Genomic DNA, 27,641 nt, shown 5'->3' on the forward strand with positions numbered 1-27,641 from the left:
GAAAGATCTTACAGAGAAATTTATGATTGAGCCATGTCTTCAGGGACAAATAGAAGCTCAGCTGGAGAAAAGTAGGGAAGGATATTCGAAGTATGTATAAGGATACAAAGTCAAGAAACATATTTCTTTGGCAAACTGCAAAAGATTCAGAATTTTTGGAATAAAGTTTGCAAGAGGAAAGAAAATAGCCAATAGCTGGCAAGAACCAAATAATAAAGTGCCTTGAAGCCCATGCTAAAGAATTTGAATGTTATTCTGGAAATGATTTAGACCAGGGCAATAATATCATCAGATTTGCTTCTTAGGAACGTAACTCTGTTGATCATGTGGAAAATTGAGTGAAAGGGATTAGAAGGACGTACATGAGTTAAGACTATTGCAGCAGACCTGGTAAGGGATGACGAAGGGATGATGAGGGTACAAAGCAGATAAAGAGACAGTTTAATACCCTGAGACACATATGTTCTGCCATTAAGTTGGAAAAACTGGATTATGTGTCTCCAATAAGAAAATGTAAAGCCATTGCAATACCTGCTCTTTGAATGATAAACTTAATATAGTGTTAATTTCATTACAGGAAAAGATTAGAAACCTACTTTTTTTTGTGGAAGGATCAGAGTACGCTGTCCCTTTTCTACCTTTCACCCACATTATCATGAAGAGTGTGACACTTACCTTTGGAATTTTGCATTGAAAATTTAGAGTTCATTGAAACACGGAATTTAAGGAATTTCCTGCTGAAACCACCTAAAAATGCTGTTTTAAACCTTAATCAACTAATCACCAGGGTGTTTATTGCTGTGTTCAAAAGATAATTAAGAGGTTCTGTAAGGATTTAAACTGAAGCCTTAGCCAGGCACTGCTGGAATGTGGGAGGATTATATTAGTCTTGTATCACTCATGTATTCGGTGTGTGGGATCTTTTAGTGCTCCCTCTTAACTCTGCATGTTTCCTGTCAGAAATGGGAACAAGTCTGCTTGGGGGATATACATGGGAAGAGTGTTAAATACACCACTTACCAATTTGAGAATATAACAGAAGGGTAGGTCTGGGCAGAATGCTGAAAGAGAAGTCTGCCAGGAGTATCACCTTGAGAAATGACTCATTGGTTCAGTAAATTGCTTCATGCAAATTGTGCCAAATAGACATTGCTTATGTGTTATGAAATATACTTCCCTGCCCGGATGCCAGCAAAGGCCCCAGCTGGCTTGGCACCAACCCAGTTCAAAGAGGGTGTAGGAGGCCATTTGAATTCCATTTTGCTTGCAAGAGATAAAACCAAGTAAACGAGAGATTAAGGAGTGGAGGAAAGTGGCAGAGAGGACAATCATGAACCCCTTCAGGGTACAGCCAGCATAAAAATACAAAAAGAAAGCTGAATTTGTGTTTCTTTCTTTTGGCAATAATAAGCCATTAGGAAGGATTAATATGGCTCCGTTTTTCTCCATTCAGACTCTACTTTCTGTATTTGGAATTTTGAAAGCTGGATGGTAGTGTATAAGCAAGGTAGTAATAATGCAATTTCAGAATATCTTAGAATATTTTTATTGCTTTTGGAAAGAAATATATTGATGAAAATAGCATTTAGGCTTTGTGCAAACAGCCAGAAATCAACTATTATTTATCCCAGGGTAAATTACTCATGGCATATTTCCTTCAGATCCACTTTCAGATTATTCAGGAGATACATAGTTAGGAGTTACAAAGAATAAAACACAGTTCCTACCCCTATAGCAAACTTAGTTGTGAAAATAAGATAAATATTTTTAAATTTGATAAATAACATAAACTTAGTAGAATAAAATTCTATTAATAAATTCATTTATTCTAAAGGACTGTAATCTGTGTCATTAAGATGCTATTGGCAATGGGACATTACCAAGGGGAGCTTAAGAAAGGAAGAGATTTGATCAAAGTTATGTGTTATGAATATTAATCTGTAGAATGTCTTGAAAAAGGGAGAGATAGGAAGGAGTCAGACCAATGAAGAGATAACCATTCCTCTGATCGAAAAACTGGAACAGTTTCCCAGTGCTTCCTGAATTATGTATGACCTGGTATTAAAACCTTCTCAGTACAATCATAATGTATTTTGGTGTTCTATGTTCTACCACACTTACAGAGGCTCTAGTTAAATTGGCCTACTCCAGTACCAAAAGAAAACAAAAGTCGTAGGTTTACAACTTCTTGGTTTATGTTGGGTTTTTTCCTTTGCCTAACATGGCCCCCATCTCTAACTATTAAATTTTCATTCATGCCTTTGTGGATTGGAGCTATTTTAAGGTTTGGGGATTGACTGGTAAGGTACAAGCTATTGACTTATATGGGATTAGTTATACAAATGAATAATTATAATTCAGTGTAATACATGTAGTGACAGATAAAGATCGATTATTGGAGGAACCTCAAGGAGGTGTACCTTAACCTTCCCTTAGGAAATTAGTGGAAAGGGAAGATTTCTGGAAGAGGTAATGCCTGTCCTAAGCGTTAAGATGAATAAAAGTTTGCTTGGCAGGTATAGATAACAAAAGAGAGTGAGGAAAGATATTTCAGGCTGAGAGAACCAACTAAGCAAAGCACTGAACTACAAAATAGAGAATATATTAGGGAAATGTTTGATGTAAAATCTGAATGAAGCTGGACACTCAGACAGTGGCCAGGTTGTGGAAAACCTGGTATACTGTATTAGGGAGTTTGCACTTACTCTGTAAGATAGTTTTAAACACTTTCAGAAGAACGTTTTCCTTGTGGAAAAGCTTATGCAGAAGCCCTATATAGCAGATAAACTCAGAATTATGCTCTGGTTGAAGCAGAGAGATAGCTCCCTGCTGTCACATACTTCATACATACAAACATACCATCATGCCTTGGAAAACCACAGCTGGAGGTGAAGGAGAACAATGACGTGATCAGATTTGCATTTGCAGATTTGCATTTTGGAAAAACTCTGATGACAATGTAAAGGTTAGATTTAAGGGGCAGAACATCATCAATAAAAAGATGTATTAGTAGTTTGGGTAAGAGATAGTAAGAGGTTTGGGCACCAGCCATGATGGACTAACTGGTACAAGAATAGCCCTCCCATTGTTAAAAAACAAAACAAAAAAAAAAAAAAAACCAAAACAAACAACAAAAAAACACAACCAAATCCATAAAACTAGAGATTATATATATTTATATAATATGTTTTCAAGCATTGGACAATACACAGCCAAAGACAGTGGTCATCTCCATTGCATTCGCTTACTGCTATGTACCATTTTCCAACTGTGCTCCCCTGCCTGAAGTCCAAGCATAGTGCTGAGGAGGCAGAGAGCAGAATTCTATAGGTGAAAGTGCTAGAATCTGCTGGAAAAGAAGATACTGGCAAGTCTTTGGCCAAGGGCCGGACTACACATGCTCCGGGCAAGACTACTTAGGTATTTCAGAGAATGACTGAAGTCTTGAGAAGAAAGTGGAGATTCGAGTGGTTGTCCTGAACAATGACAGAGACCTGACTCCAGTGAGAGACCTCTTTAAAGCCTTACCACCCTAGTCATGCAGCTTGAGAGACCAAGAAAGATCATGCCTCAGACATGTAGAAGTTGGGGGAGTTAGTAAAGCTAAGTGATTTTATTTATGTCTCCACATTTATCCCTCCACACCACTTAGTACTGGTGGTCAAGGATTAATAAATGAATAATTGGTGCTAGAGGGACTGAGAGTAGGTCCATGGTTCCCAGCTTTCCTTGCACGTTAGAGTGACCTGGGAAGTTTTAAAAATTTCAGTACCCAGGCTTCACTCCAGCCCCTGAACTCAACATGTTTAGGAGTGGTCTAGGCATCAGTGTTTTTACAGCTCCGTTAGGTGATTATAATTTGCAGCCAAGGTTGAGAACCTCTGTCATGGATGATACTTGGAGAAGCTTAGCCAGGATAGGAAGGAAAGAACACCTCAGGGCAGTGATTCTCAGCCCTAGTAAGCACATGAATCAATTGCAGGCATGTTAAAACATGCGTTTCTGGGCTGTACCCCCCCCCCCCCCCGCAGGATTTCTGATTCAATAGGTTGTGGGTAGGCCCTGAGGATGTGTATTTCTAACAATTTCCCGGGTGATGCTGATGCTGGTGCTGGGGCCTAGATTAGCCACTTGCTTTGAGAGCCACTATTTAAGGAGATAAGAAAGCTGAGGAAGTACTTTTTTTTTTTTTTTTAAAGATTTTATTTATTTATTTGACAGACAGAGATCACAAGTAGGCAGAGAGGCAAGCAGAGAGAAAGGGGGAAGCAAGCTCCCCGCTGAGCAGAGAGCCTGATGTGGGACTCGATCCCAGGACCCTGGGATCATGACCTGAGCTGAAGGCAGAGGCTTAACCCACTGAGCCACCCAGGCGCCCCCCCCCTTTTAAAATTAAAAAGCCTGTCTAAGGATAGACACCAACATTTTTATTTATTTTATTTATTTGTTTGTTTGTTTGACACCAACATTTTTAAAGCATTCTTTAGGAACTGCTTTCTTTCCTTTTTTTAAGTAGGCTCCACACCCAGCATGGGGCTTGAACTCACTATCTCAAGCCTCATGTTCTACCTACCAACTGCGCCAGGCACGCGCCCCAGGACTGCTTTCTTTTGCTGTTAGTATGATCTTGGTTTCCTGTACTTGACTATCTGTGTAATGTGTATGTACTCAGATTGAAATAAAATAAAAATGATTCCTATATAATTCTAAACAAAACGAAGGGGGATTTTGCAGACAATGTAGAGATGTATATTATACATATAATGTTTTCTAAGTAGCCTGATTTATTTGCGCCCTATTGCTCTTCATTGCCATGGATGGTTTCGAACTAACAAAGAGGACCAGGAGTCAGAGATTCAGTTGGACTTTGTTATTAACAAATCTTAAAAGCCTGAGAAGCCATTTACTCCCTACTACGTTCTTTCCTCATCTAAAATGGAATGAATTAAGAGGTCCCTGGGGGGCTCAGTCAGCTAAGCATCTGACTCTTGCCTTTTGACTCAGGTCATGATCTTGTGGTCTTGGGATCTAGTCCTGTGTTGGGCTCAGCATTGAGTCTGCTTCAGATTACCCCCCACCACCACCCACCAACATTCTCTCTCTCTTCTCAAATAAATAAATAAATCTTTAAAATGGAATTAATTAGAGCACTTGACCCAACCTCCCTGCTCCCCTGAGGAAAAAGAGCATTCAGAAGTATAGTATAAAGGCAAAGAGATTTAAAAAAACAAAAGCAAAAGAAGAAGAAGAAAAGAAAAATTCCTCTTGTGTTTTAAAACCAGGAAGATAGTAATATTTAAGGACTTATTCAGTATAAACAAGCAAATGTGAACTAGTAAACTGAATTAGGGCAATCAGAAAGAACAAAATTGCTTTTCTAAAGTTGACTTTCTAAAATGGATTCTTCTGGCTGTGTTCTAAGATTTGTGAACTCCAGCTTAGTTCATTTGAAGATCCTTGGAATATGATCCCTCTAATTTTCAAAGAGTAGATCAATAGGCTTTAAAAAAATATTTTAGGTAAGAATCAATCAATAGTGTTGTAAAAGTAAAATATTTTTAAGAAATGCAGGTTTAAAGTAAAAGTCAACACTGTTCTCTCTCATATCCTGAGTCAGAGGTTAAATGCCCTAACCTGTAAGAGTGATACTTTGAATAAAACTGATCATATTTTAAGTTTCAAGAATGAGAGGCAAAGAATCTACATTAAAACATTGACAAAATAGTTGTGTGAGTGAATTTTAGGCCCAAATACGGAGTTTGGTATATTTTATTTTTCTCTTCCTTAAATAATGTTAGAGACAAAGCATAGGGATAGTTTAAGCTGTTTCTTTCTTTTTTCTGGATACAGTTACTATACATTTCCACAGAAAAGATCATTATGGATCATTCCTTCCTAAAATATAAAAAATAACCACTGGGTTCTTTTTTGTTTTTTTCCCTGTGTGGCTTAGGCCTTCTTTATTTCAGATAATAGGCATTTATAGAGCTATAGCAAAAATGGCCATGTTTATTTAGGTTCATCTGTTTGTTCAAAGATTCAAACTATTTCTTTCCAACATTTATTCCCATTCTATCCCACTTTGAAGGTGGGTCGAGAATATATTTTTGTCTTTCTTAACTAGGCAGGAGTTATCTAACCTCTTGGTACTACTCTTTTAATTACTCAAGTAGAGATAGTGTAATTTCTCTCCTGAAGATGGATGGATGATTTAGCTTACTGTTCATAAAGTCTTTTTAAAAAATTTTTATTTATTTATTTGTCAGAGAGAGAAAGAGAGCGCACAAGCAGGCAGAGTGGCAGGCAGAGGCAGAGAGAGAAGCAGACTCCCTGCTGAGCAAGGAGCCCAATGCAGGACCCACTCCCAGGACTCTGGGCTCATGATCTGAGCCAAAGGCAGCAGCTTAACCAACTGAGCCACCCCAGCCAGCATCCCTGTTCGTAAAGTCTTATATTTTGGAGTACTTTTGGAAGAGTTCATGTCTTTTTGATGCTATTATTTGGTCTCCCCTTCTTTTTTAGAATTTTACCTTTCTTCATTCTGCCTTGTGGTTTCTAAATGTGCAAGCGGTAGCCATAGTTACCGCTTTTTTTGGTCCTATAAAGAGTGTGCAAACTTTCGGTTTCTATGAAGATATTAGGACTTTGCCCTTCAGATTCTCCATAACACAGAGGGTTTCCCTTCCTATCATACCCATGACCCCAGTTGTAGGTGTAGGGCTACTGAGGCAAGGCAGGAGCCATATTACTGTTAAGACTATATCTATCCCAATTTTTCTGGATTAGTTGATGTCCATCCTCTATGTGTCCACTGTAATCATTTGGAGAAATAAATTATTCCTCACCTGTAAAAAGGGGATGATAATAAAAACGACTTGCTCATAATGTCACACACATAAATTCCTTAGCCTTGAGCAAAGTAAGAACTCAGTGCTAATCATTATTATTGAAATTTGTTGAAATTTCAATATTGGAGCCAGAAGAAATTGGGAACCATATTTAATTACTGACTCATTTTGCCAAATGATTTAAGATGTTACCAATACTGTTGTTAATTCTGGTAAAATATCTTTGTGAAAAGTCTTTGCCCTCTCCCATGAAACTAAAATGATTTAATCTTTTAGCATAATCTTTTACCCCCCCCCCAAAGGAATTTAGGGTCATTGCATTACTTTACAATTATAATCTGGGAGTAAGTTTTAAGATAGTTATTGGTATTAGGGAGCTTTTGCTCCATTCATAATTCTTAGCTCATATATACAAACAACACTTGATCTGTTCCTGAAATTATGCCAGCAAAAAATTTTTTAGGATTTTAAAAACTAATCTCACTTTTAGAAGAAAATATGCCTTTTTATCTAAGTAGCTATACAAGTTTCCACTGAAATGTGTTTTATTCACTATCTCCAAATGCTTAATTATAAAATTGAAGAGAATTTGGGTGATTTTACTCCTTTTATGTAACAAAACCTTCCTTAAATTGAGTTTTGCAGCTAAGTCTGTCTGGTTGGCTTTGATTTCCATTTACCTTCTTGAGCAGTGGCCAGAATTGGAGCTTGCAAACTAGTTTCTGATATAAAAGAATCTTTTATTTGTGTGGGTGTTTTGTTTTCAGAGCTCCCAAAGCAGGTACACACCTGGATATGACTTGTATGTACTTCAGGTAAGCTAATTTACATACTCACCTTTCCAGATCTTTCAGGTTTCTTTTTAAAGAAATACTTCCTGACAAAGGGTTGGTAATATCTTACCATTATTACTACTTGAGTCCTACGCTTTGTCTACTATGCTCTAATGATTACACACTCCTGTCTTTATTAACTAAAAATATTATTCAGTCAGAAGGTAGTTATGGCAAGTTTCATCTCCTTTTCTTTTGGTTCTCTAGATACCTGTGGAGGGAGGACAGGAGCAGCAGACAGATTCCACCAAAGGGCGATGCCTGAGGAGAACCGTCAGTGTCCCTTCCGAGGGCCAGTTTCCTGAGTACCCACCAGAGGGCGCCACCAAACTGGGTAAGCTAATAAAAGGAAAAAATTCCTAGCTTTTATCTGGTAATTTATGGACTTCTTATTAAGGGTTAAGATAACACAAAACATCCTGTTTTTCCTTTTAAGTAAGAATGTTGAACTATAGTATGTTAACGTGCAGTTAGTAGTCATTAGAAAGTTCTGTTCTTTACAATCAGGTGGAGACAAAGTTATTTTACAGAGAGAAAATTTATCTGGGTGCTAGTACCTTTGCTTTCCCTTTCTAGGTCAAGTGTTATTTCTGAGTTTTTCCTTGGCTTTAAATTTTGAAAGAAGATTAAGCGATCTTGTTGAAGCACTGAGGGTCATTGGGGAGCCAGTGTTGTGTTGAAACTTGGTATTAAGTAGTTTGTGTCCTGTTCACACAGCTACTGATGCTGCTTTATGTAATGTTGGATCAGGCTAATTTAGCTGAGCTAATTTTACATGTCCCACGTAAGTTATATTCATGGTTGGAGTGGGTGACAGAAGGGAGAAATGGGGTGGGGGAGAAAAAACCAAAAAAACTTCAGTTGTTATATACCAAAGGAATTAACGTCAATATCAAAACAACATTTTTTCTGTGCTGCTTGATGATTTGTGTGCTTACCAGTGGATATTTAGATTATTACGTCAGGTAATTTTAAAGAAGCATAATTAAGATTAAATATGATAAAAGAATATGAAAAGTAGGGAGTGCTTTGGTGCTTTGCATTGTTGTATTCTCATTTGCTTGGTGAACCTAGACATTAAGTCTTGGACATTTGATAGGTAGATAATATGGAATCATTTATTGTCTCTATGTTGTTTAATATGGATTACTCTGTGAGTTTGGTTGTATTTTTGAAAATCAGAGTTTGGTGGCTCACTGGGTTAAAGCCTCTGCCTTCGGCTCAGGTCATGATCCCAGGGTCCTGGGATTGAGCCCTGCATCAGGCTCTCTGCTCGGTGCAGAGCCTGCTTCCCCGTCAATCTCTCTGCCTGCCTCTCTGCCTACTTGTGATCTCTGTCTGTCAAATAAATAAATAAACAAAATCTTTAAAAACAAGGGAAATCCTGCCATTTAAAAAAAAAGAAAATCTGGGGCGCCTGGGTGGCTCAGTGGGTTAAGCCGCTGCCTTCGGCTCAGGTCATGATCTCAGGGTCCTGGGATCGAGTCCTGCATCGGGCTCTCTGCTCAGCAGGGAGGCTGCTTCCCTCTCTCTCTCTCTGCCTGCCTCTCCATCTACTTGTGATCTCTCTCTGTCAAATAAGTAAATAAAATCTTTAAAAAAAAGAAAAGAAAGAAAATCGGAGTTTGGTTTTTGGGGTTGGGGTTTTTTGTTTGTTTGTTTTGGGGATTTTTTGTTTGTTTTGTTGGGTTGTTGTTGTTTTGCCTTTTTCTTCATTTCTTTTCATTCTCTAAATGGAACTCAGAACTCTTGGTCAGAACCTGAATCCATTATTTATTATTATTTTCTTATCCTGTAACGATTGTACTTTTCTAGAAATTAGGTGAACAAACACTTTTCTCCAAGGATTCATTCTTGGGAAAATCAAGATTTCCTCTCATCTTATTTCCACTGTACTTCCTTAACATGTGTTCAAACCAGTTTAGGTGTGAGCCTAAATTACATTGCAAACTTGTCTGGGCGTAACCATTTTGTAGCCCATTTGTATTTCATATATAGGCTCTGTGTGGCTTGTACTGGCTAAGAGTCACCTTCTTTCACCTCTTTTGCTGTCATTACTTGTAATGTTAGATTGATGACTCTCTTTGCCACTTCTTCAGGGACCTTTGACTGTTTGAGCTTTGGCCCACAAAAGTCACTTACTTTTGAGGAAGTATAATCATAGTCTGAAGATTTATAACAGTTTTATAGAAGAGAGAACTATATAGTGATTCTTTAAAAATCTCCACCATTCCAGATGCTGGTCCCAGAGATAAACTAAAATGAGTGGCCAAGTTGTCTAGTCCAGAGCCAACCTTATACCTCTGTCCTTGACTACAAGTGCGGTAGCCATCCAGATTCATGATGTCCATGATCATTTTCAGAGTGGATGTCCTAAATTAGCACGGGAAGCTATGGCTCATAAGTATCAGAGGGGAAAAGACTACTTTTAGAGCCATCCTTCCTTACATGCCAGTCTAATGTTGAATTAGATAATTCTGTTCTACCTTTGTCTCCTAGGGATTTGTCTTTAGGCAAAATTTTCTGCTTCAAGTATTTAGCTGAGTATATGTAACATTCTATTATATATAACATTCTATCCCAATCCCTAAGAATGAAAAGGGATGTAAGATAAAATCTCTGCCTTTGGAAGATTCTTAGGTATTTAGGAAGATAGATTATTGATGACTAATTAGAGTATGTGTTGTTATTGTGTGGCTTTTATTTTTTTTTCAAGATTTTATTTATTTATTTGTCAGAGAGAGGGAGAGAGAGCGAGTGAGCACAGGCAGACAGAGTGGCAGGCAAAGGCAGAGGGAGAAGCAGCCTCCCTGCCGAGCAAGGAGCCGGATGTGGGACTTGATCCCAGGTCACTGGGATCATGACCTGAGCCGAAGGCAGCCGCTTAACCAACTGAGCCACCCAGGCCTCCCTATTTTTTGTTTTTTAAAAACCCTTTCATTTATGCAGCAAATAGTTATTGGGTGACAACTATGTGCCAGATGCTGTTCTAGGCACTCAAGATATAACAGTGAAAAAAATAGACACAGATCTGTCCCTTTGTGGAGCTTACATTCTGTTGAGGAATAACAGACAATAATAAGCAAGGGTAGTAAGTGGAATTTATGCTATGCTAGGTGGTGATGAGTACAAAGAAATAAACAAAATAGGGAATGGGGATAAGAAGTGTGAAGGAAGTGTAATTTTAGCTAAGGTGACCAAGGAATGCCTTTTGTTAAGTGACATTTGAGTAAAAATCTGGTAAAATAATGAGTAAGTCATGTGGCTACTTGAAGGTGAGGTGTTCCACCAAAAGAAACAGCTAGTATAATGTAGGAATATGCTTGAGGTATTACAGGAACAGAAGAAGAATGTGCAGTGATGCTGGCATGGAATGAACAACGGGGAGAGTAGTAGATCATGACATCACTGAGCTCTTTGGCAAGCAGATCATGATGGTGTTGGAGGTCATCATAATGGCTTTGGCTTCTACTCTGTGAGATGGGGAGCCACTGGCTTCTCTAGTATGAGTAAGAATGCAAGAATGAGAATTCAGAGACCGGTTCAGATGCCGCGGCAATAATCTACACAAGACATGCTAGCACTTGGGCTGCAGTGGTTGTAGTGGAAGGGCTGAGAAGTGGCCAGATTCTGGATTTGAAGGTAGAACCAACAGAATGTCCTTGTTGGATTGGATGTGGGACGTAAGAAGTAGAAGAGTGAAGAATTTTGATAGAGCAGCTAGGGGAATGAAATTGTGATTTTTTCTTAAATGGGATGGACTAGGAAGAGCACATTTGAAAATGGGATTGACCAGGAGCTCAATTTTGGACATACTGAGTTTGACAGTCTTATTAGACACCCAAGTAGAAATCAAGAGAGAAGTACAGACTGGAGATAGCAGTTGTAGACCTTTAGCAAAGAGATGGTATTCAAAGCCATGAGGTTAAATGAAATCACCAGGGAAATGTGTGTAGGTAGAAGATGAAGTCCTGGAATGACATATAGAGGTTAAGAAGATGAAGAAGCACTAGCAATGAGAACAAAAATCCAGAATTTTGTTTCCAAATAAGACAGTTGCATCAAGTGTGTATGGGGCAACCCTTCTGGTCTTGGCGTGGTTCTTGTACTTTGCAAGCTCTGGATTCTCTTTGGTCTTCTTCTGTAGAGGAACCCCAAACACTGATCTGGTTTTGCAGATGTAAAATCATAGAACACACTTTGTTTTCAGGTATGAGACAGTCATCTATGGAGAAATGCCCACTCATGAAAAACATGTCCCTTTTACTCTACTTCAGAGGATTTAAAACAGAAAGGAGCTCTTGGACAGTAAAAGATCTGGGAAGAACTTTTATAGTGGCTGCCAATGTAACTGTACATCAGAGATTTCAAACTGGTTAGAGAACTTTGGAATGTAAAAAGATGGAAAGGCATATATTTGTGCCTTAGACATTGTTTAACATGGGCAAATTTATACTGATGAGTACCTAATAAATGTCAGAAACAGGGAAAAGAAGTGTGTATGGGGTATGAGGCAGCCGAGTGGGGAGTGGTACTAAAATTTACGTATAAACTGGCATTTGACACAGATTTTGATATACCAAATTCTTCCCCACTGAAAACGAGATGTTTTCTTAAGGCATATGAACATCATCTCTAGAGCACTCCTCTCGACTTTGAAAACCTGGAAAAAACTACTTAACCCTGGTGAAGATTTTTCAAATTCAAACCATGCAAAGAATGATTAGCGTAATTTTCAAAAGGAAATTATTTCTTCAGATATTAGGGTCTTTGCATACTAACAATATTGGGAGATATCTAAGTTGACCACGTGAACTAGAACTAGTAAAGTTTAATTTTCAATGTAAATGTAACCTACATGAATTCAGCTTTTTTTAAAAAAAAAAAAAAAAAGGCCTATCTGGCTTAGCTGGTTAAGCATCTGCCTTTGGCTTAGGTCATGATCGCAGGGTCCTGGGATCGAGGCCCGCATCAGGCTCCACACTTAGCAGGAAGCCTGCTTGAGATTCTCTCTCTTCCTCTGCCCTTCCCCCTGCTCACACTCTTGCTCTCTTTTCCTAAAATGAATGAATGAAATCATAAAGAAAAGAAAACCATCAAATACCTTCAAACAACACTGGGAGATAGGGGAAGGGGGAAAGCGGAGCAATGGGCAGCATTTTTGTAAAGTGTACATTGATGGAGGAAACCATATCTACTACCATATATTGTCTATGGCTGGCTGGTGGATAGCACACAGGTGAGCTGGGCACTGTCCGTTCTGTTTACAGCATTTCTCTGACATAACAGGAAGGTTCATGCTCTCATGGCTTAGATGGGCAAAACTAAGTTCGAGCCTGAAATGAGCAAGAATACTTAGTTGCAGGTAACATCATAAATGTGATAAGCATAATGTAAACATTAAACATAACCAAAAAGCTGGATTACTTACAAAATGCCAAACACCCATAACTCCGTGCTTTCTCAATTCTCAGACAGAAGGTTCGAATTGAACTGGCAAATTCAAAGCCAGACATCTGGTACCTCAAAACTGCAGAGTCTCATGTCTCTGTTTTATTATATTATGATAAAATCATAAAGTTTCCCCAATGGTCTTTCTTACAAAATCACTAGATTTTTAAAAAACTGTGTCTGTGATAAGTATATATGCTTCCATATCATGGACTCCTCAAAACCCAGAAGCATTTGATAAATATGCAAAAATTATAATCTAACATAGTATGCCTTTGATATACACTAGCAAACCCTAGGAGAGAATATTTCAAGCCTTTTAGAGGCAAAGTTAGCTGTCCACAATTCTTATGTTTATGTAAATGAAGAAGCCCAAAATTTTAAAATACCATCAAAAAAGGGACCAAATTGGAAAAACATTGAGGAAAAGCCAACCCCGTACCTATGGATTGCTAAGGGTTTTTTTTTGTTGTTGTTTCATTGTTTTTTTGTTTGTTTGTTTTAAGATTTTATTTATTTATTTGACAGCCAGAAATCACAAGTAGGAGGAGAGGCAGGCAGAGAGAGAGAGGAAGGGAAGCAGACTCCCACCTGAACAGAGAGCCTGATGTGGGACTCGATCCCAGGACCCTGAGATCATGACCTGAGCCGAAGGCGGAGGCTTAACCCAGTGAGTCACCCAGGCTCCCCATGGATTGCTCAGTTTTTTAACCTAAGTGATAAAAAGCTGAGGCAACTTTGAAGAAAATTAATATTAAAGCAGAATATCCTCCCTAAGCTGATTATAAAATTATTATTAAATGTAACTCTTTTAATCAAAATTATTAGAGGATACTGATTATTCAAACCTTAGCTTTAACTCTGATCTTCTTTCTCTGTTAAAGTAGCCTCAGTTCTAACTTTATGTATAAACAAATGATGAGCCTCTTTTTATTCCCAAGACATTATTAGGAGTATCTAGATAATTTTTGAGATATTTTCAAGGTGCTAGAAATATATAGCATCTGTAAATATATAGGGTGGTAATGGATAAATAATAGGGTGGTAATAATAATATTGAAAGAAGGGGACATGTGAATAATAAAGATTTAATATAAAAATATATCCTTCCATTTAATCCTTCAAATAATAGAATTAAAAATGCCAATAAATAATTCCTGTGTATAGTACTCAATATTTAGATTAGCTAATATTAAACATATATATATAATATGCATAATATAATATTATATAATATATATATAAAACCAATAGAACAGGTCTTGTGCTTTAGGGTAATATAAATTGGCTAATATAAATATAAATGGACTAATACTAAACTTTTATAAATATCTGTATATGATATATAATATGACATAATATATAATGGATTTATAATATATATTTATCTATATAGAACTTTGTATAGGCAGAGCTTGCAATTTAGGGTAATACATATTTAAATGACCAAAACAGTTATGAAAAAGAATCAGTAGCCTGATATTTTTAGCTCAGAATGTTAGAGTTCAGTGGATAATGGCAGCCCTTGTTTTTTTTAAATGTCTTAATAAACTAGGACTATCACCAACATTTAGTAAGTAAGCTCATGCTTAGATAGCTGCATAATATCTAGCCTTTATACTTACACTCTATAATTTCTAGATTTCAGTGATATATACATTTTTGAGGAAAGGTCAAATGAATTCAAGAATTATCAAAAATACCATGAATAGTTAAGATGGAAGACCCTGGAATATGTCCCTGGAAGCTTTTGGTTAGGTAGTTTTGAGTTCTCTTAAAAACCATGAACCAGTATATGTTAATTATTTGAAGTCTGTAAAATTCTCTTAAGATATGCAGGTAATGCTGATGATAATATCCTCAAAGAATGGGCTTGACTCTAGGTTAAAATAGCCACATACAGTGAGTTCTATAATGTGGCATATGTATTTCTAAAAATCACAACACTATGCAAAATTGCATAATAAAAATCACAGGGCTTAGGGAAGAAGGGGATCAGAGGCACTGTACTAAAAAACTTGGTCAATGACACATTAAAAAGAATGGAAACTAGATAAAAATAGTAGCACATTTTTACATGTGTTAAGTGGTTACAAAATATATAAATACTAGAATAAATATAGTACTTTACCTTGAAAAAAACCTGAGAAATTTACTTGTGGCAGTAGGCATCAGAATACATTTTTTTAAAAAGATTTTATTTATTTATTTATTTGACAGAGATCACAAGTAGGCAGAGAGGCAGGCAGAGTGAGAGGGAAGCAGGCTCCCTGCTGAGCAGAGAGCCTGATGCGGGACTTGATCCCAGGACCCTGAGATCATGACCTGAGCCCAAGGCAGTGGCTTAACCCACTGAGCCACCCAGGCGCCCAGCATCAGAATAATTTATAAGTTGATATGAAGTGTTGGGGAGAGGGGTTTTGTCACCTGAATAGAACATTGCTGTGGGAGAGCGTGGTTTGTGGCACACATGGTGAAGTGCAGTAGCTGGTAGGGGTTTGAAGTATGACGTGTCCGAGCATTTTGTGTGTTCCTCTGTGGCTTGCTTCAGGTGGGCACACTGTTCTTTGTTCACCTAGTGTTTCTCACAGACAAAATCATGCATAAACAAACAAATTCACATAATCACAGGTTGTGCCCTGTTATGTCAGCTGTGGCGTAACGTTCACATTTTCAGTACAAGCATTGTAACAGAACCGACTTGCCTGCCAACCTGATTTAATCAGGTTTGTCCACTGGAAAGAGGTAGCTTGCGTTTGTTAGCCAACTGAATTCCACACTGTCAGTTAACTTTTTCACACGTTCCTAGATTTCTTTTGGAAGTTATTTAGAACTCAAAACTAGTAGGAATAAAATAAAAACTAGTTCTTCAGTTCTCAAGCTAACCTACTAAAGCCAAATTTTTATTTTACTCTGATGAGCTGGATTTAGATGAGTAGAACAGTTTTTTCTCTGAGGACATCAGTTCTCATTTTAAGTCAGGGTGCCAGATCACAGTTCCTTTCGATTTGTAAATGCAAGTTTGGGTTCCCAGTTTGTTCTTTTATCCTCTTCCCCATCCTCATTCTGGTACAGCAGAGATTTATTCACTTCTTTGAAGGTGGTTCCAACGCACTGCTACTTGGAATTGCCCAAGGACCGGGGGGAGGCTCAGGGCATTGATTTGTAGTTATTTCATAAAATTTCCAGAAGATGGCAGTAAAGTTCCTAAATGAGAGATTCCTTTTCTGATTTGTGTAGGTCATTTGTATAGGCTATTGTCAGGGTTGTTGTAAAGGCAGAAGACCAGGCGAAGAGAGTTGTGGACCAGCTGCTTGCTAGGTTTATTACAAAGCTGTATCTGATGTCTTAATATTTAAGTTAGTCTCTAACAAACTTTTTTTTTTTTAAACACACCAAAATAAAATAGGTTGTGTGCCTCCACCTTGACTATATATTTTGTAACAGATTCCAGGCTAGAATTTTCAAATTTGGTCCCACATCGTGAGACGCCCCATGTACATGCAACTCAATACAACCCAGCCTGTACCTTCAAGCTATAAGGGGATCCATGCCCAAGAGTGCTTGAGTAGAATCCTCTTACCATGTGATGCCCAGGCGAGCAGCCTCTTAGGACTAGCCCTAATGCAGTATTAATCATAGCACACTAGAGTGGTGTTTGGAGAATTGAGTGGGGAGGAGGACTGAGTGGCGTGAGCACTCAAGAATGACTTTGGATGGGGCGCCTGGGTGGCTCAGTGGGTTAAAGCCTTTGCCTTCGGCTCAGGTCATGATCCCAGTGTCCTGGAGTCGAGCCCCATGTCGGGCTCCCTGCTCAGCAGGGAGCCTGCTTCCCCTTCTCTCTCTGCCTGCCTCTCTGCCTACTTGTGATCTCTGTCAAATAAATAAATAAAATCTTAAAAAAAAAAAAAGAATGACTTTGTACTTCTGGGAAGAAAAAGGTGGTTTGAACATAAGCATCTAATTGTATTCCTTCCAGAAACTCCATGATAACTATATAGTAAAGGGATTTTCTTTTTTTTTTTTTTTTTTTAAAGATTTTATTTATTTATTTGACAGACAGAGATCACAAGTAGGCAGAGAGGCAGGCAGAGAGAGAGAGAGGAGGAAGCAGGCTCCCCGCTGAGCAGAGAGCCCGATGCGGGGCTCGATCCCAGGACGCTGAGATCATGACCTGAGCCGAAGGCAGCGGCTTAATCCACTGAGCCACCCAGGTGCCCCAAGGGATTTTCTTTTAAAGACATGGTGCTTGAAGGGTAAGGCCAATGAGAGGGAAGAGAGCAACCAGATGAAATAATAACAACAATAAATTGAAAGCTGAAAAGCGAACGGAATGTGGTAAATAACCTAGCTGACTTGAGAAAGCCAAATCTTAGTCTGGCAATGAAGAAAGCTAAGAACAAACCTGATTTTCACTACAGAATCTTTAAATAGTTCAGGAATTGCTGGTATCAGGAACAAATGGAAGAGATCCCTAGGTCTCCTCTTCCCCATTCCACTGAGCAATTACTCCCACCCCTGCCTCTATTCTAAGACTGCAGATTAATTCCGCCCCACCCTGGGGAGAGTCAGGGCGGGAACCTAAGAGTCTCCGGGCTGGGGCATACCAGGCAAAACTGAGAGTACAGAACACTTTCCAAATACAAGGAAATTAAGTGAGTATCTGCAGACAGAATGATGAGACCCCCTCCATCTGTCTTTCCTCGCTTGCCCCTACCCTTCAGGCAAAAGACTGGAAGAGTAGTGTTTGGGGATTTTAACCATCCTAAGAGGAAAGATCTCACGATAGGGACATTCCCAACACTAGTAGACATCTGAAGAAAAGCCTCCAACATGAAAGAGAAAAATCAAAACAAACAAAAGGAAAAAAGAAACTTGGAGGAACAGAGACAGGCAGGGAATAGAAAATGTAAAGAAAAAGCATCACTATCAGACAGATAAAACACTATATACATGAGATTAGAACTGAATGTGATACAAAGCCCAAGAGCTTCCATGTATTGAAAAAAAAAATTGTAACAAATAAAACTCAATAGAAGGATTAAAAGATGAAAATAAGGAAATATCCCAGAAAGTAGAGGGGAAAAAAGATAAAATAATTAGAGTGCTAGTCTAGGAAGTCCCACATGAAAACAATGACTTCCAGAAAAAGAAAAACAAGGAAAGGAAATCATTAGCAAAGTAATTCAAGAAAATTTCCCATAAGTGAAGATGAGGGTTTCCAGATTGAAAGAGCTTCCTATGGCAAGTCACATTTTTGGGGGAAATTTCAATTTTAATTTGTTGTTAGTGACATAGAAACAGTCTTTTTTTTCTTTTCCTTTTTAAAAAATTAAATATTTTAAATGATTTATTTGTCAGAAAGAGAAAGAGAGAGAGAGAGAGAGCACAAGCAGGGAGAGCGGCAGGCAGAGGGAGAAGCAGGCTCCCTCCTGAGCAAGGAGCCCGATGTGGAACTCAGTTCCAGGACCCTGGGATCATGACCTGAGCCAAAGGCAGATGCTTAACCAATTGAGCTACCCAGGCATCTCGACGTAGAGACAGTCTTACAAAATTCCAAAGAAAGAACAAACAGATTATATTCTAAGGATCAGAAATCAGAATGGCCTAAGACTTCCTTTCAGCAACATCAGAAGCTAGGAAACAATGAAGAGTGTCCTCAAATTTCTGAAGGAAAATAACTTCCAACTTAGAATTCTATGTTTAGCTATAAGCCATTATTCACACATGAGAATAAAATAGACATTTTCAGGCATACAAGATTTAAACAAAAAATTACCTCCTACACATCATTTCTCCTAAAGCTAATGGAATCTGTTCTTCACCAGGAGTGAGTAGGATGTGGAATAAGAGATCCAACACAAGGGAGAAGACAAAGGGACCCCCTTAGGAAAACACTATAGCGAGAGCTGAGTTAAATAAACAACAATACCAGCTGTAAAACAAGACAGCCAGTTCAGATTACAGTAGTCAGAAGGCTATAGAAAAGACTTCTCCAAGAAGACAAAATTGATATAATGGTGTGAATTTAAACAACAAAAATAGGACTAAAGCAAATTTGGGATTGAATTAACAATAAGCATGTAGAAATTTAAACAAATGAATAATAATCAGGCAACAACTACAGGAAAAACAAAAATGTAGTTCAGGACATAGAGAATGGTTGTATAGCACTTTTTACATATTAGGCACTTTGTATATACTAAATTTTTAATCTTTGTAAATCTACAAGGTACTGATTTATAGGTAAGGAGACTGGCATATCGTGGTTAAGTAACTTGTCTAAATACCTAGGCAGCTAACAAATGACAAAGATAGGATTTGAACCCTGGGCAGTCTGCCTTCAGGATCTCTCCTCCTGTATCCTGTATCCTGTATCCTATATTCTACGTATCCTATGTAGGATTCACGGTGTGACTACACTCTGCATAGCACATGTAGTCACAATATTGCTTATCCTTACCAAAATTACTATGGAACTAAATAGGGACTGTGAGAGGGTAGGAAGTGTCTGTGCACCTTCTAGGGTAGTAATAGAGGAAAGAAACAAATTCTTATCTTCCTTAGAGGAAAGTCAAAAACGATGTCTAAAATGGGAAAAATTGTAACTATCAATACAACCATATTATTTAAGATTTGATGATAACTACCAAAAGAACTGGCTAAAAGAGATAGAAGTAGCTGTTCCTGGGGAAGGAACAGTGTTAGAAGAGGAGGGCTAGGGATTGCCATGTATATTAGCAAGTCTTGTGAAAGTAATAGTTTTGTTTATAATAACACAAGAGCAGACCCAACCGAAATAGCCATCCGTAGGAGATTATTTAAATGACTCATGTTAAGTCTGCATGATGGACTACGAGGCATGCCCCTATCAAGAAAAAAGTAGCTCTGTGTGTGTAGTAATTTGAAACAACTTCCGAGATACATTATTAAGGAGTTGGGGGCAGGGAGCAAGTCAGAAATGCATGTATATTGTACTATGATTTGGGTAAAAATATGCCATATGCATATAACTGTGTGTGAGTATATATTTTGTGTGTGTGTGTGTGTGTGTGTGTGTGTGTGTGTGTGTGTGTGTGTGTGTGTGTGCAACCCTAGAACTATACAGAAGAAGCTTTAGCAGTGGTTGCTTCTGAGGAGAAAACTGGGGACCCAGTGGGTCAGAATGTGAAGGAGACAAACTCGTCATTATCATACTCTTTTTAACCTTTTAACTTTTAAGAGTTTATTTATTTATTTGACAGACAGAGATTACTAGTAGGCAGAGAAGCAGGCAGCGAGAGAGGAGGAAGCAGGCTCCCTGCTGAGCAGAGAACCCTAGGGCTCTATCTCATGACCCTGGGGTCATGACCCTAGCGGAAGGCAGAGGCTTTAACCCACTGACCACCCAGGTGCCCCTAACCTTTTAACTTTTAATCAAGTGAATGGGTTAGTATTCATAAGTAGTAACAATGATAGAAATACTCATATCTTTAATAAAGATGAAGAAAGAGAAAAAGGGAAAGAAGAAACCTACCTATCCTGAAAGGAACAGTTCAGTTCTTTAAGTTGAATTTCAAACACAGGGAAAACAATGAATTCCAATCTTAGACAATTAACTGGAAAGGTATGTTATATTGATACCAGCCAGTGAGCTTGGCATTACTAAAATACACTGCTTTAAAATTAGCTGGGTTTCATCTCACTCTCCAGTCACAAATTTGTAGCAGGACATTTAGTTGACCATTAAAACAGCTTAGTTTTTATTTATCTGCAGTAAAGAAGAGATATTGACTCTGACTAAAGAAGACTAGAAACTCTTTTGACATTTTTATGTTAGATGATTATAATGTAATAGATTATAAAAGGAACTCTACTGGATTTTTCAGGAATATTAGAAAGGATGTTTTCTTCTCTTTACCTCTACGTTAAATAAGACCTAACTGAAATAATGCTGGGGAACAGGTATTCTGGGGATCATAAATGCTGTGCTTATGATTTAATGTATCATTTTTGTTTATATTTCTTCTCACAAATTCAAAACCCAAAGACCACGATAGTAAAATACAGAAGAATTAATTCTGTATAGATTTCCTGTAGAAATCTTTTCCTCATATAAGGTTGGAGAATGCAGTTTTTTACCTTAGTTAGGATTTTTTTTATTATGTTTCTTGTAACATTGGATAATGAGAATTCAGAGACCATTAGTAAGAAAAATTACTTATAAGTAATTTTATTTTGTTTCATTTCACAGTTTTCCAAGTAGTATTAGTGATGAGCCTAATAAGTCATATTAGGCTAACAAAATAATCCTCTTCCAGCTCTTAAAATGGTCCCAGCTTCCCACTTCAGATTATAGATTTGCCAGTGACCTATACAAAAACTAAATAAATAAAATATGAACTAGGGTTGTCGCATAGCTATTGTATTTCAAACAACCACTTTATGAATCTGGATTACTGTCTAAAGTTAACCTTATGTTAAGATATTATTTCTTCCCCACCCCCCCCCCAATATTGGGAAAATTACTTTTTAGTATTTCCTCAATGTTGGGGGCATGTATGATAATCCCATGTGTCCTGGGCTTTGGCAGTCTTTTTCTTCATTCCACTAATCAGAATTCACCAGCATTTATTTCCATCTGAGAAATCAACCACTCTTTTTGTCCCTCTAATACTGAATGTATGTCTTTGATGTTTGTAGCAAATTGTTGGTACGTATCTTCTTTACTAGCTTGGAACCTCTTAGCCGACAGGACTGCTGCTGCTTCATTTTAGATGTGGAAAGTTCTTCTTTTTCCTGTAGGGATAACCACATCCACTCCAGAGAAATATTTTATTAATTCACTTAGAGACTTACTAAATACCATTGTGCAGCAAGAACTCTAGTATATGTGCTGCCGAAGCGAGCACGCAACAAGAACTCTAAACAGTTGCGGCTGCAACTTGGTTCTGGTGAGAGCGACGCTGGTAACTGCAAGGTCCAAGCTAGCAGGTCACAGCATCCTGGGGTGCCTGTTTGCTAATGTCTGATGTAAACTCTTCCTCTGTGCCGCTTGTTGACATCATTGGTTTTACTAGTGCACAAGGTATCTGTGCTTCTTTTTAAGGTTTTATTAGTAGGACACAGCTTGTGTTTGAGATGTTCATGTTTCTATACAGAACGGTAATAGAAAATTAATTCCTTTAATGAAAGAAAATGACCTTTTCTTTCGCCACATTTGAGCTTGATAGCATGTACACGTGCTGTTGTTGGAGTTTGGTTTTTAAGTGATTAATAAGCATATCAAAATCATGAGCAGATTTAGCAGTAATTCACAGACAGAGGGTTAATTACTTTAAGAAAGAAAATTCATTCTTGTGAGTAGAACTCTCTGTTCTTTCTGGAAGGACTGCCTTTATCAGAGGCACTTGTGGGGCACTGGAAACGGCACAAGCTTTGAAGTTGCCCCAACCTGGATTCGGATTCCATTTCTCGTCATTATTAACTGTGCCTCAGCTTCCTTATCAAATGAGATTTTTATTTTGATTTGAAAGAAGAATGCAGGACAAACAACATAAATTTTGATTTGAGACAAACCTCACTTCTCTCTGATTCTTACAAAATCATGGAACCAGTGACGTAATAGAGTAGGAATTATATTTCTCAGTTTGCTTGGATGGGTTTAAGTCAACCCAATAAAGAAATTTGACGTGCGACATGTTAGGAAACATCCTGCTTCTGTATCTCATGACTTTCCTCGTTTGTTTTTTTCTACTTTTGCTTACACAATTGGGCAAATTCCTTTCTTCTAAAGTGTAGTCATAATTCAGCATTCTCTTCCATAATAGAGGTAGAAAGATGGGGATGGAGTTGTTTATAATACATCTCGAGATTTATTTGGGGGATTTAATCCAGGCCCTTGGCTGCCATGGAACCTTTTCCAAAAGAAAAATATATGATTCAGATACTTTGAGCAAAATTAACTAAACATTGCTTACTTCAGTTGGTCTCTCACTTGTGCCCTCTTCTTACCTTCCCCCCCCCCCCCCATTTTTGGTAGTCCAGGATTGACTAAGCTGTTTACCGAAGCCATTTTAGTTTATATTTCAAACAAGGATTTATGAATCATATTGGAGGAAAATCTCATTGGGTTTGTGTCCAAAACAGACTGGAGCTGCCTCCAGGGATGAAGAATGTTTTGTTAAGACCCTGACACCCACCTGTTATCTGATTTCTACAGTAACCACACTTAACAAGAGAAGCTCCCGGCTTTCTCATTAAGGTGTTGTGTTTACTGAATTGATTTGATTACTTACTTTTCTCTGAAATCTACAGCCCATTGTCTTTCCTCTTCAGAAATTTGAATGTTAACTCTTCCCCATTTTATTTTTTTTTAATTTTTTTTTTAATTTTTTTAAGATTTTTTATTTATTTATTTGACAGAGAGAGATCACAAGTAGGCAGAGAGGCAGGCAGAGAGAGAGAGAGTAGGAAGCAGGCTCCCTGCTGAGCAGAGAGCCTGATGCGGGACTCGATCCCAGGACCCTGAGATCATGACCTGAGCCAAAGGCAGTGGCTTTACCCACTGAGCCACCCAGGCGCCCCCTCTTCCCCATTTTAATTGATATTTCACGTAGTACAACAGGAAATTTCCATCTATTTCATTTTTTTCTATCTGCTTTTAAAAAATTTGTATTTTGTCTGTGTTTGACATATTTTTTCTAACTCTAGAGAGTAGAGGGTAACAGGAAAAATTCAAGGTAGAAAAGAGTAAAAAGAAGTTGCATTCATAAGATAGGAAGGAAGTAAAAGACTGAATTAGAAAGAAAGAGAGCTGGTAATAAAGAACGATTATTAATCTCAGTTCATTTTTTCCCTTAAAGGCCTTTTGATTTTTTCCTTCTTACTTTAATCAGAGTAGTGCCATCAAAGAGTCAAAACCATATTAATCAAATCTTTTTATAATTAATTTTCAAAAGTAGGAATTGTAGAGAAGTAAGTAAGTAAGTAAGCCCGATGAACTGGGGAGAAAGCCATTGAAGTAATTCATTGACTGTGACTGAAAGGAAATGGAGACAGAAAAGTGTATTTAAAACATCAGAATATCATTGGCCATGCACATAACAATTAGATAAAAATAACCTTGGAGTCCACCGCAAGCTAAAAAGTTCTAGATAAGCCTCCCAAAAAAGCAACTGCAGGTACACTGTGAGTGAGGAGAAAATTTGGCCTCCTCTAATAAGGCTTGATGTCAGTGATATAACATAGGGTTATAAGTGAAAGATGAGCTTTTACAACTAAATGTGTTGCTTCAGTTAAAATCAGAATTACACTTTTATTTTCATAAGCTTTTCCAAGGATTAGCAATAAATTTAAAACTGCTCTGTTGTATCTATGCCTACCTAATACCTTCAGGTATAGGACTTGTCTTGGTTTGGGCTGCTGTAGCAGCCTACCATGGATGGACTGGCTGGCCTAAACAGCAAGCATTTATTTTTCACAGTTCTGGAGGCTGGCAGGTCCAAGGCATGGTATCTGCTCAGGGCTCTCTTGTGGGTTGCAGACCACCGACTTCTCGTATCCTCACCCAGCAGGGAGATGGCTCAGGGGGTTCTCTGGGGTCTCTCTTATAAGGGTATGAATCCCATAAACTTCCAAGTGCATGTTATTTCTAACCCGAAATTGTATTCCAAGCTGAATTATCTGTCAAGTAGTGGAAGGGGTAAATTGAGAAAGGTGAGAAGAAGACAAAAGAGAATCCCCAGAATACTGGTGAAGGGAAGTCTCAGGGTGGCAGTCAGGTGCTAGCTGAAGGAGCAGCCAGTGATGAATGAATTCTCTCTGTGAAACTTCATGCAGCATTTAAAGAACTTATTTACGAAAACCAACCAAACAAGCATGTTTGGCACTAACAGTCCTCAATGAATATCGAGTACAATTAAACACTGAATAAGAAAGTAAAATATAGGGCGCCTGGGTGGCTCAGTGGGTTAAGCCGCTGCCTTCGGCTCAGGTCATGATCTCAGGGTCCTGGGATCGAGTCCCGCGTCGGGCTCTCTGCTCAGCAGGGAGCCTGCTTCCTCCTCTCTCTCTCTGCCTGCCTCTCTGCCTACTTGTAATCTCTCTCTGTCAAATAAATAAATAAATCTTTAAAAAAAAAAAAAAAAAGAAAGAAAGTAAAATATATTTTCATCATTCCCCAATTCATCATATTCTTTTAAATTTCATGTTTACATGTATGGGTGTGTTGTAGAATTTAAAATGTGCATCATAAAAGTTGTATACGAAATTTTGAAGGTTTATAGGGGATAATATTAATTATGCAACAACTGATGTTACAGAATAAAGGGTGGTCTATAATAATCAAGTTTTATAAATTCAAGCCTAAAACTTCTGTAAGGAAAATACCATATTTTTAAAATCAATATTGTGGTTCAATTTCTTTTGCCAGTGACATGGAAACTGTTGTATTTATTTCCTGACATGAGGGGTAAAGGGATGTCTCCAATTCCCATGCGTAGCTATCCCTGTTCTTATTTCTCTGTGATGGTCTCCTGAGAGATGTAATAGTGAGAGTGTGGTTCTGCCCTTAGTCACCAATGACTGTTTCCTTAGCAAATATATTAATCTCTTTTTTATATCTCAATTTTTGTCACCCATAAAATATCATTCAAATATTAGGTTTCTGTGAAATATAGCAATTTTTCACTTATTGTTATAGCCTGTCAATATGATATTTTAACACCAGCAGGTTAAATACATTGATTTTAAATTAGTTCAAAAACCAAAGCCATTTGCTCTCTAAATTTACTGTATCCTGTGTCAAATTTATCTGTTAATAGTAACCTCTATTGAAAGTAGGTTAAAGAATAGCATGGCCACATACGCCTGATTCTTGAATGTGCTGAAACCTAAGTTCTTTGTTTTTATTGGAATTCATTGCTGCTATCACTGAAACAAATCTCGTAGAGGATTTCCAAGGTTTTTATTGGTAGTGATTTTTTTTTTGTCTTTAGCTTCAACAGTAATAAATTTAGATATCATATTTTATTGCCAAGAGAAAATATGTTATCCCTTATGATAGACAGAAAAATTTGGCTTGTTTCAAAGCAAATGGTGAATTCTTGCATGCAGTGTTTGTGTTGCTGAACTGCTTTGTGGATTTTTGTAGGATCACTGTTTTGGAATTGATCATGATCAGATTACATATTACGTACGATAATTCTGGCGCCTTTTACTCTATTTGATATGCCCTTTCTGGAAGAGTATCTAATTCATTAATTCATTTCTTACAGAACTTTTTTTTTTTTTTTTTTGTAATAAGGAAAAAAGAATAACCATAGAAGTGAGAAAAAGGGCCCCTCATTCTCTTGGATTTCAAGATTGATTGGATTTTTCCTGAGAACACATGGTCTGGGGCCAAGTGACTGAGAGTATCTCCCTTTCCCTTTCCTCAGTGCTCTCTTCTCTCTTCTATCCCCTACAGCCTAGGGCCCAGATGTTCAGAAAATATTCACAGATGATCACTCGAAATTATCATTCTCAAGTCAGAAGCTCTTCTAAGATTGTGGAGAATAGAGCTGCGTCCAGTTGCTGAAATGAAACAGCATAAGTGGAATGAAATTCAGTTCTATTGTTCTAATAGACATATGTTTCATGATATCTGGATTCATACATAGTGAAGAAAAGAGCCACAGGGGGTGATTAATCTAGAGTAATACATAAGCTCTTTTACAAAATTAATAATAATATAGAAAATTTTGGAAAAATACAGAAAACTGTGAAGAGGAAATATAATAACCCCCAAATCTTGCTTAGGGTAAGTTTGGAAAAGTAGTTTAATTTAGTATACCATAGTGGTTAAGAGCAAGCACTCCAGAGCCAACTGAAATATGGATTCTGGCTCTACTAACAACTTCATGACCTTGGGCACGATAGTCACTCAAACCTGTCTGTGTTTCCATTCCCCTTATGTAACATGGACAAAACAACAGCATTTACTTCTTAGGTTGTCTGCTTTGGAACTCTTTTTCCTAGGAAACTGCTGTTAGAACTTTCTAATCCCCCCCTCCTTTTTTTTTTTTTTTTTTTTTTTGGATGTTTCATGACTTATCTCTTGGAGTTCTACTAGATTTTAGCTTGCTTTAGTTAGTTGTAAGAGAATAATGGAAATTGAGTGAAAATGAAATTGAATGAAACTGAGGTATGCAGTAGTATTTTGAATTGTGTAGCATGTGTATATGTGTTTGTGTGCTGTTGTGTTGGGGGATGCTAAAGATGACTGTGCTGCAACATCTATGCTTTTTCCAAGTGGATTTTATGGAAATAGTAGCCCATAGTTGTGAATTTTCTTTAAAACTAAGGTAAAAATAAACGCCTAATCACTTATTTTATGGTGACAGCATGTGCAGCGTATGCGAAAGGTGGACCAGAAGTGCCTCAGTTGTGACAGCAGAGTAGTTTGAGAGGAAGTCATCAAACCTAACAGATAATTGCCTATAGGTTTTGAAGCCACTGAGGAAAATGAATTTTTGAAGGCTTTATTAAA

General features: G+C 37.8%; 1 protein-coding gene across 5 annotated transcripts in view; it reads left to right on the top strand.

The window, feature by feature from the left end:
• RASAL2 (RAS protein activator like 2) overlaps positions 1–27,641 on the top strand; it is a 359,235-nt gene that overhangs the window by 178,342 nt on the left and 153,252 nt on the right. For all 5 annotated transcript variants that reach the window (XM_004761975.2, XM_004761976.3, XM_013061135.2 and 2 more), the window contains exon 3: positions 7,889–8,015. In XM_004761975.2, coding sequence (XP_004762032.1) covers positions 7,889–8,015 — 127 coding nt within the window. The remainder of the gene's footprint in view (positions 1–7,888; positions 8,016–27,641) is intronic.

This window comes from Mustela putorius, unplaced genomic scaffold (assembly GCF_011764305.1).
Source record: "Mustela putorius furo isolate JIRA1106 unplaced genomic scaffold, ASM1176430v1.1 tig00003942_pilon_pilon_pilon, whole genome shotgun sequence".
In the NCBI taxonomy this organism is placed as follows: domain Eukaryota; kingdom Metazoa; phylum Chordata; class Mammalia; order Carnivora; family Mustelidae; genus Mustela; species Mustela putorius.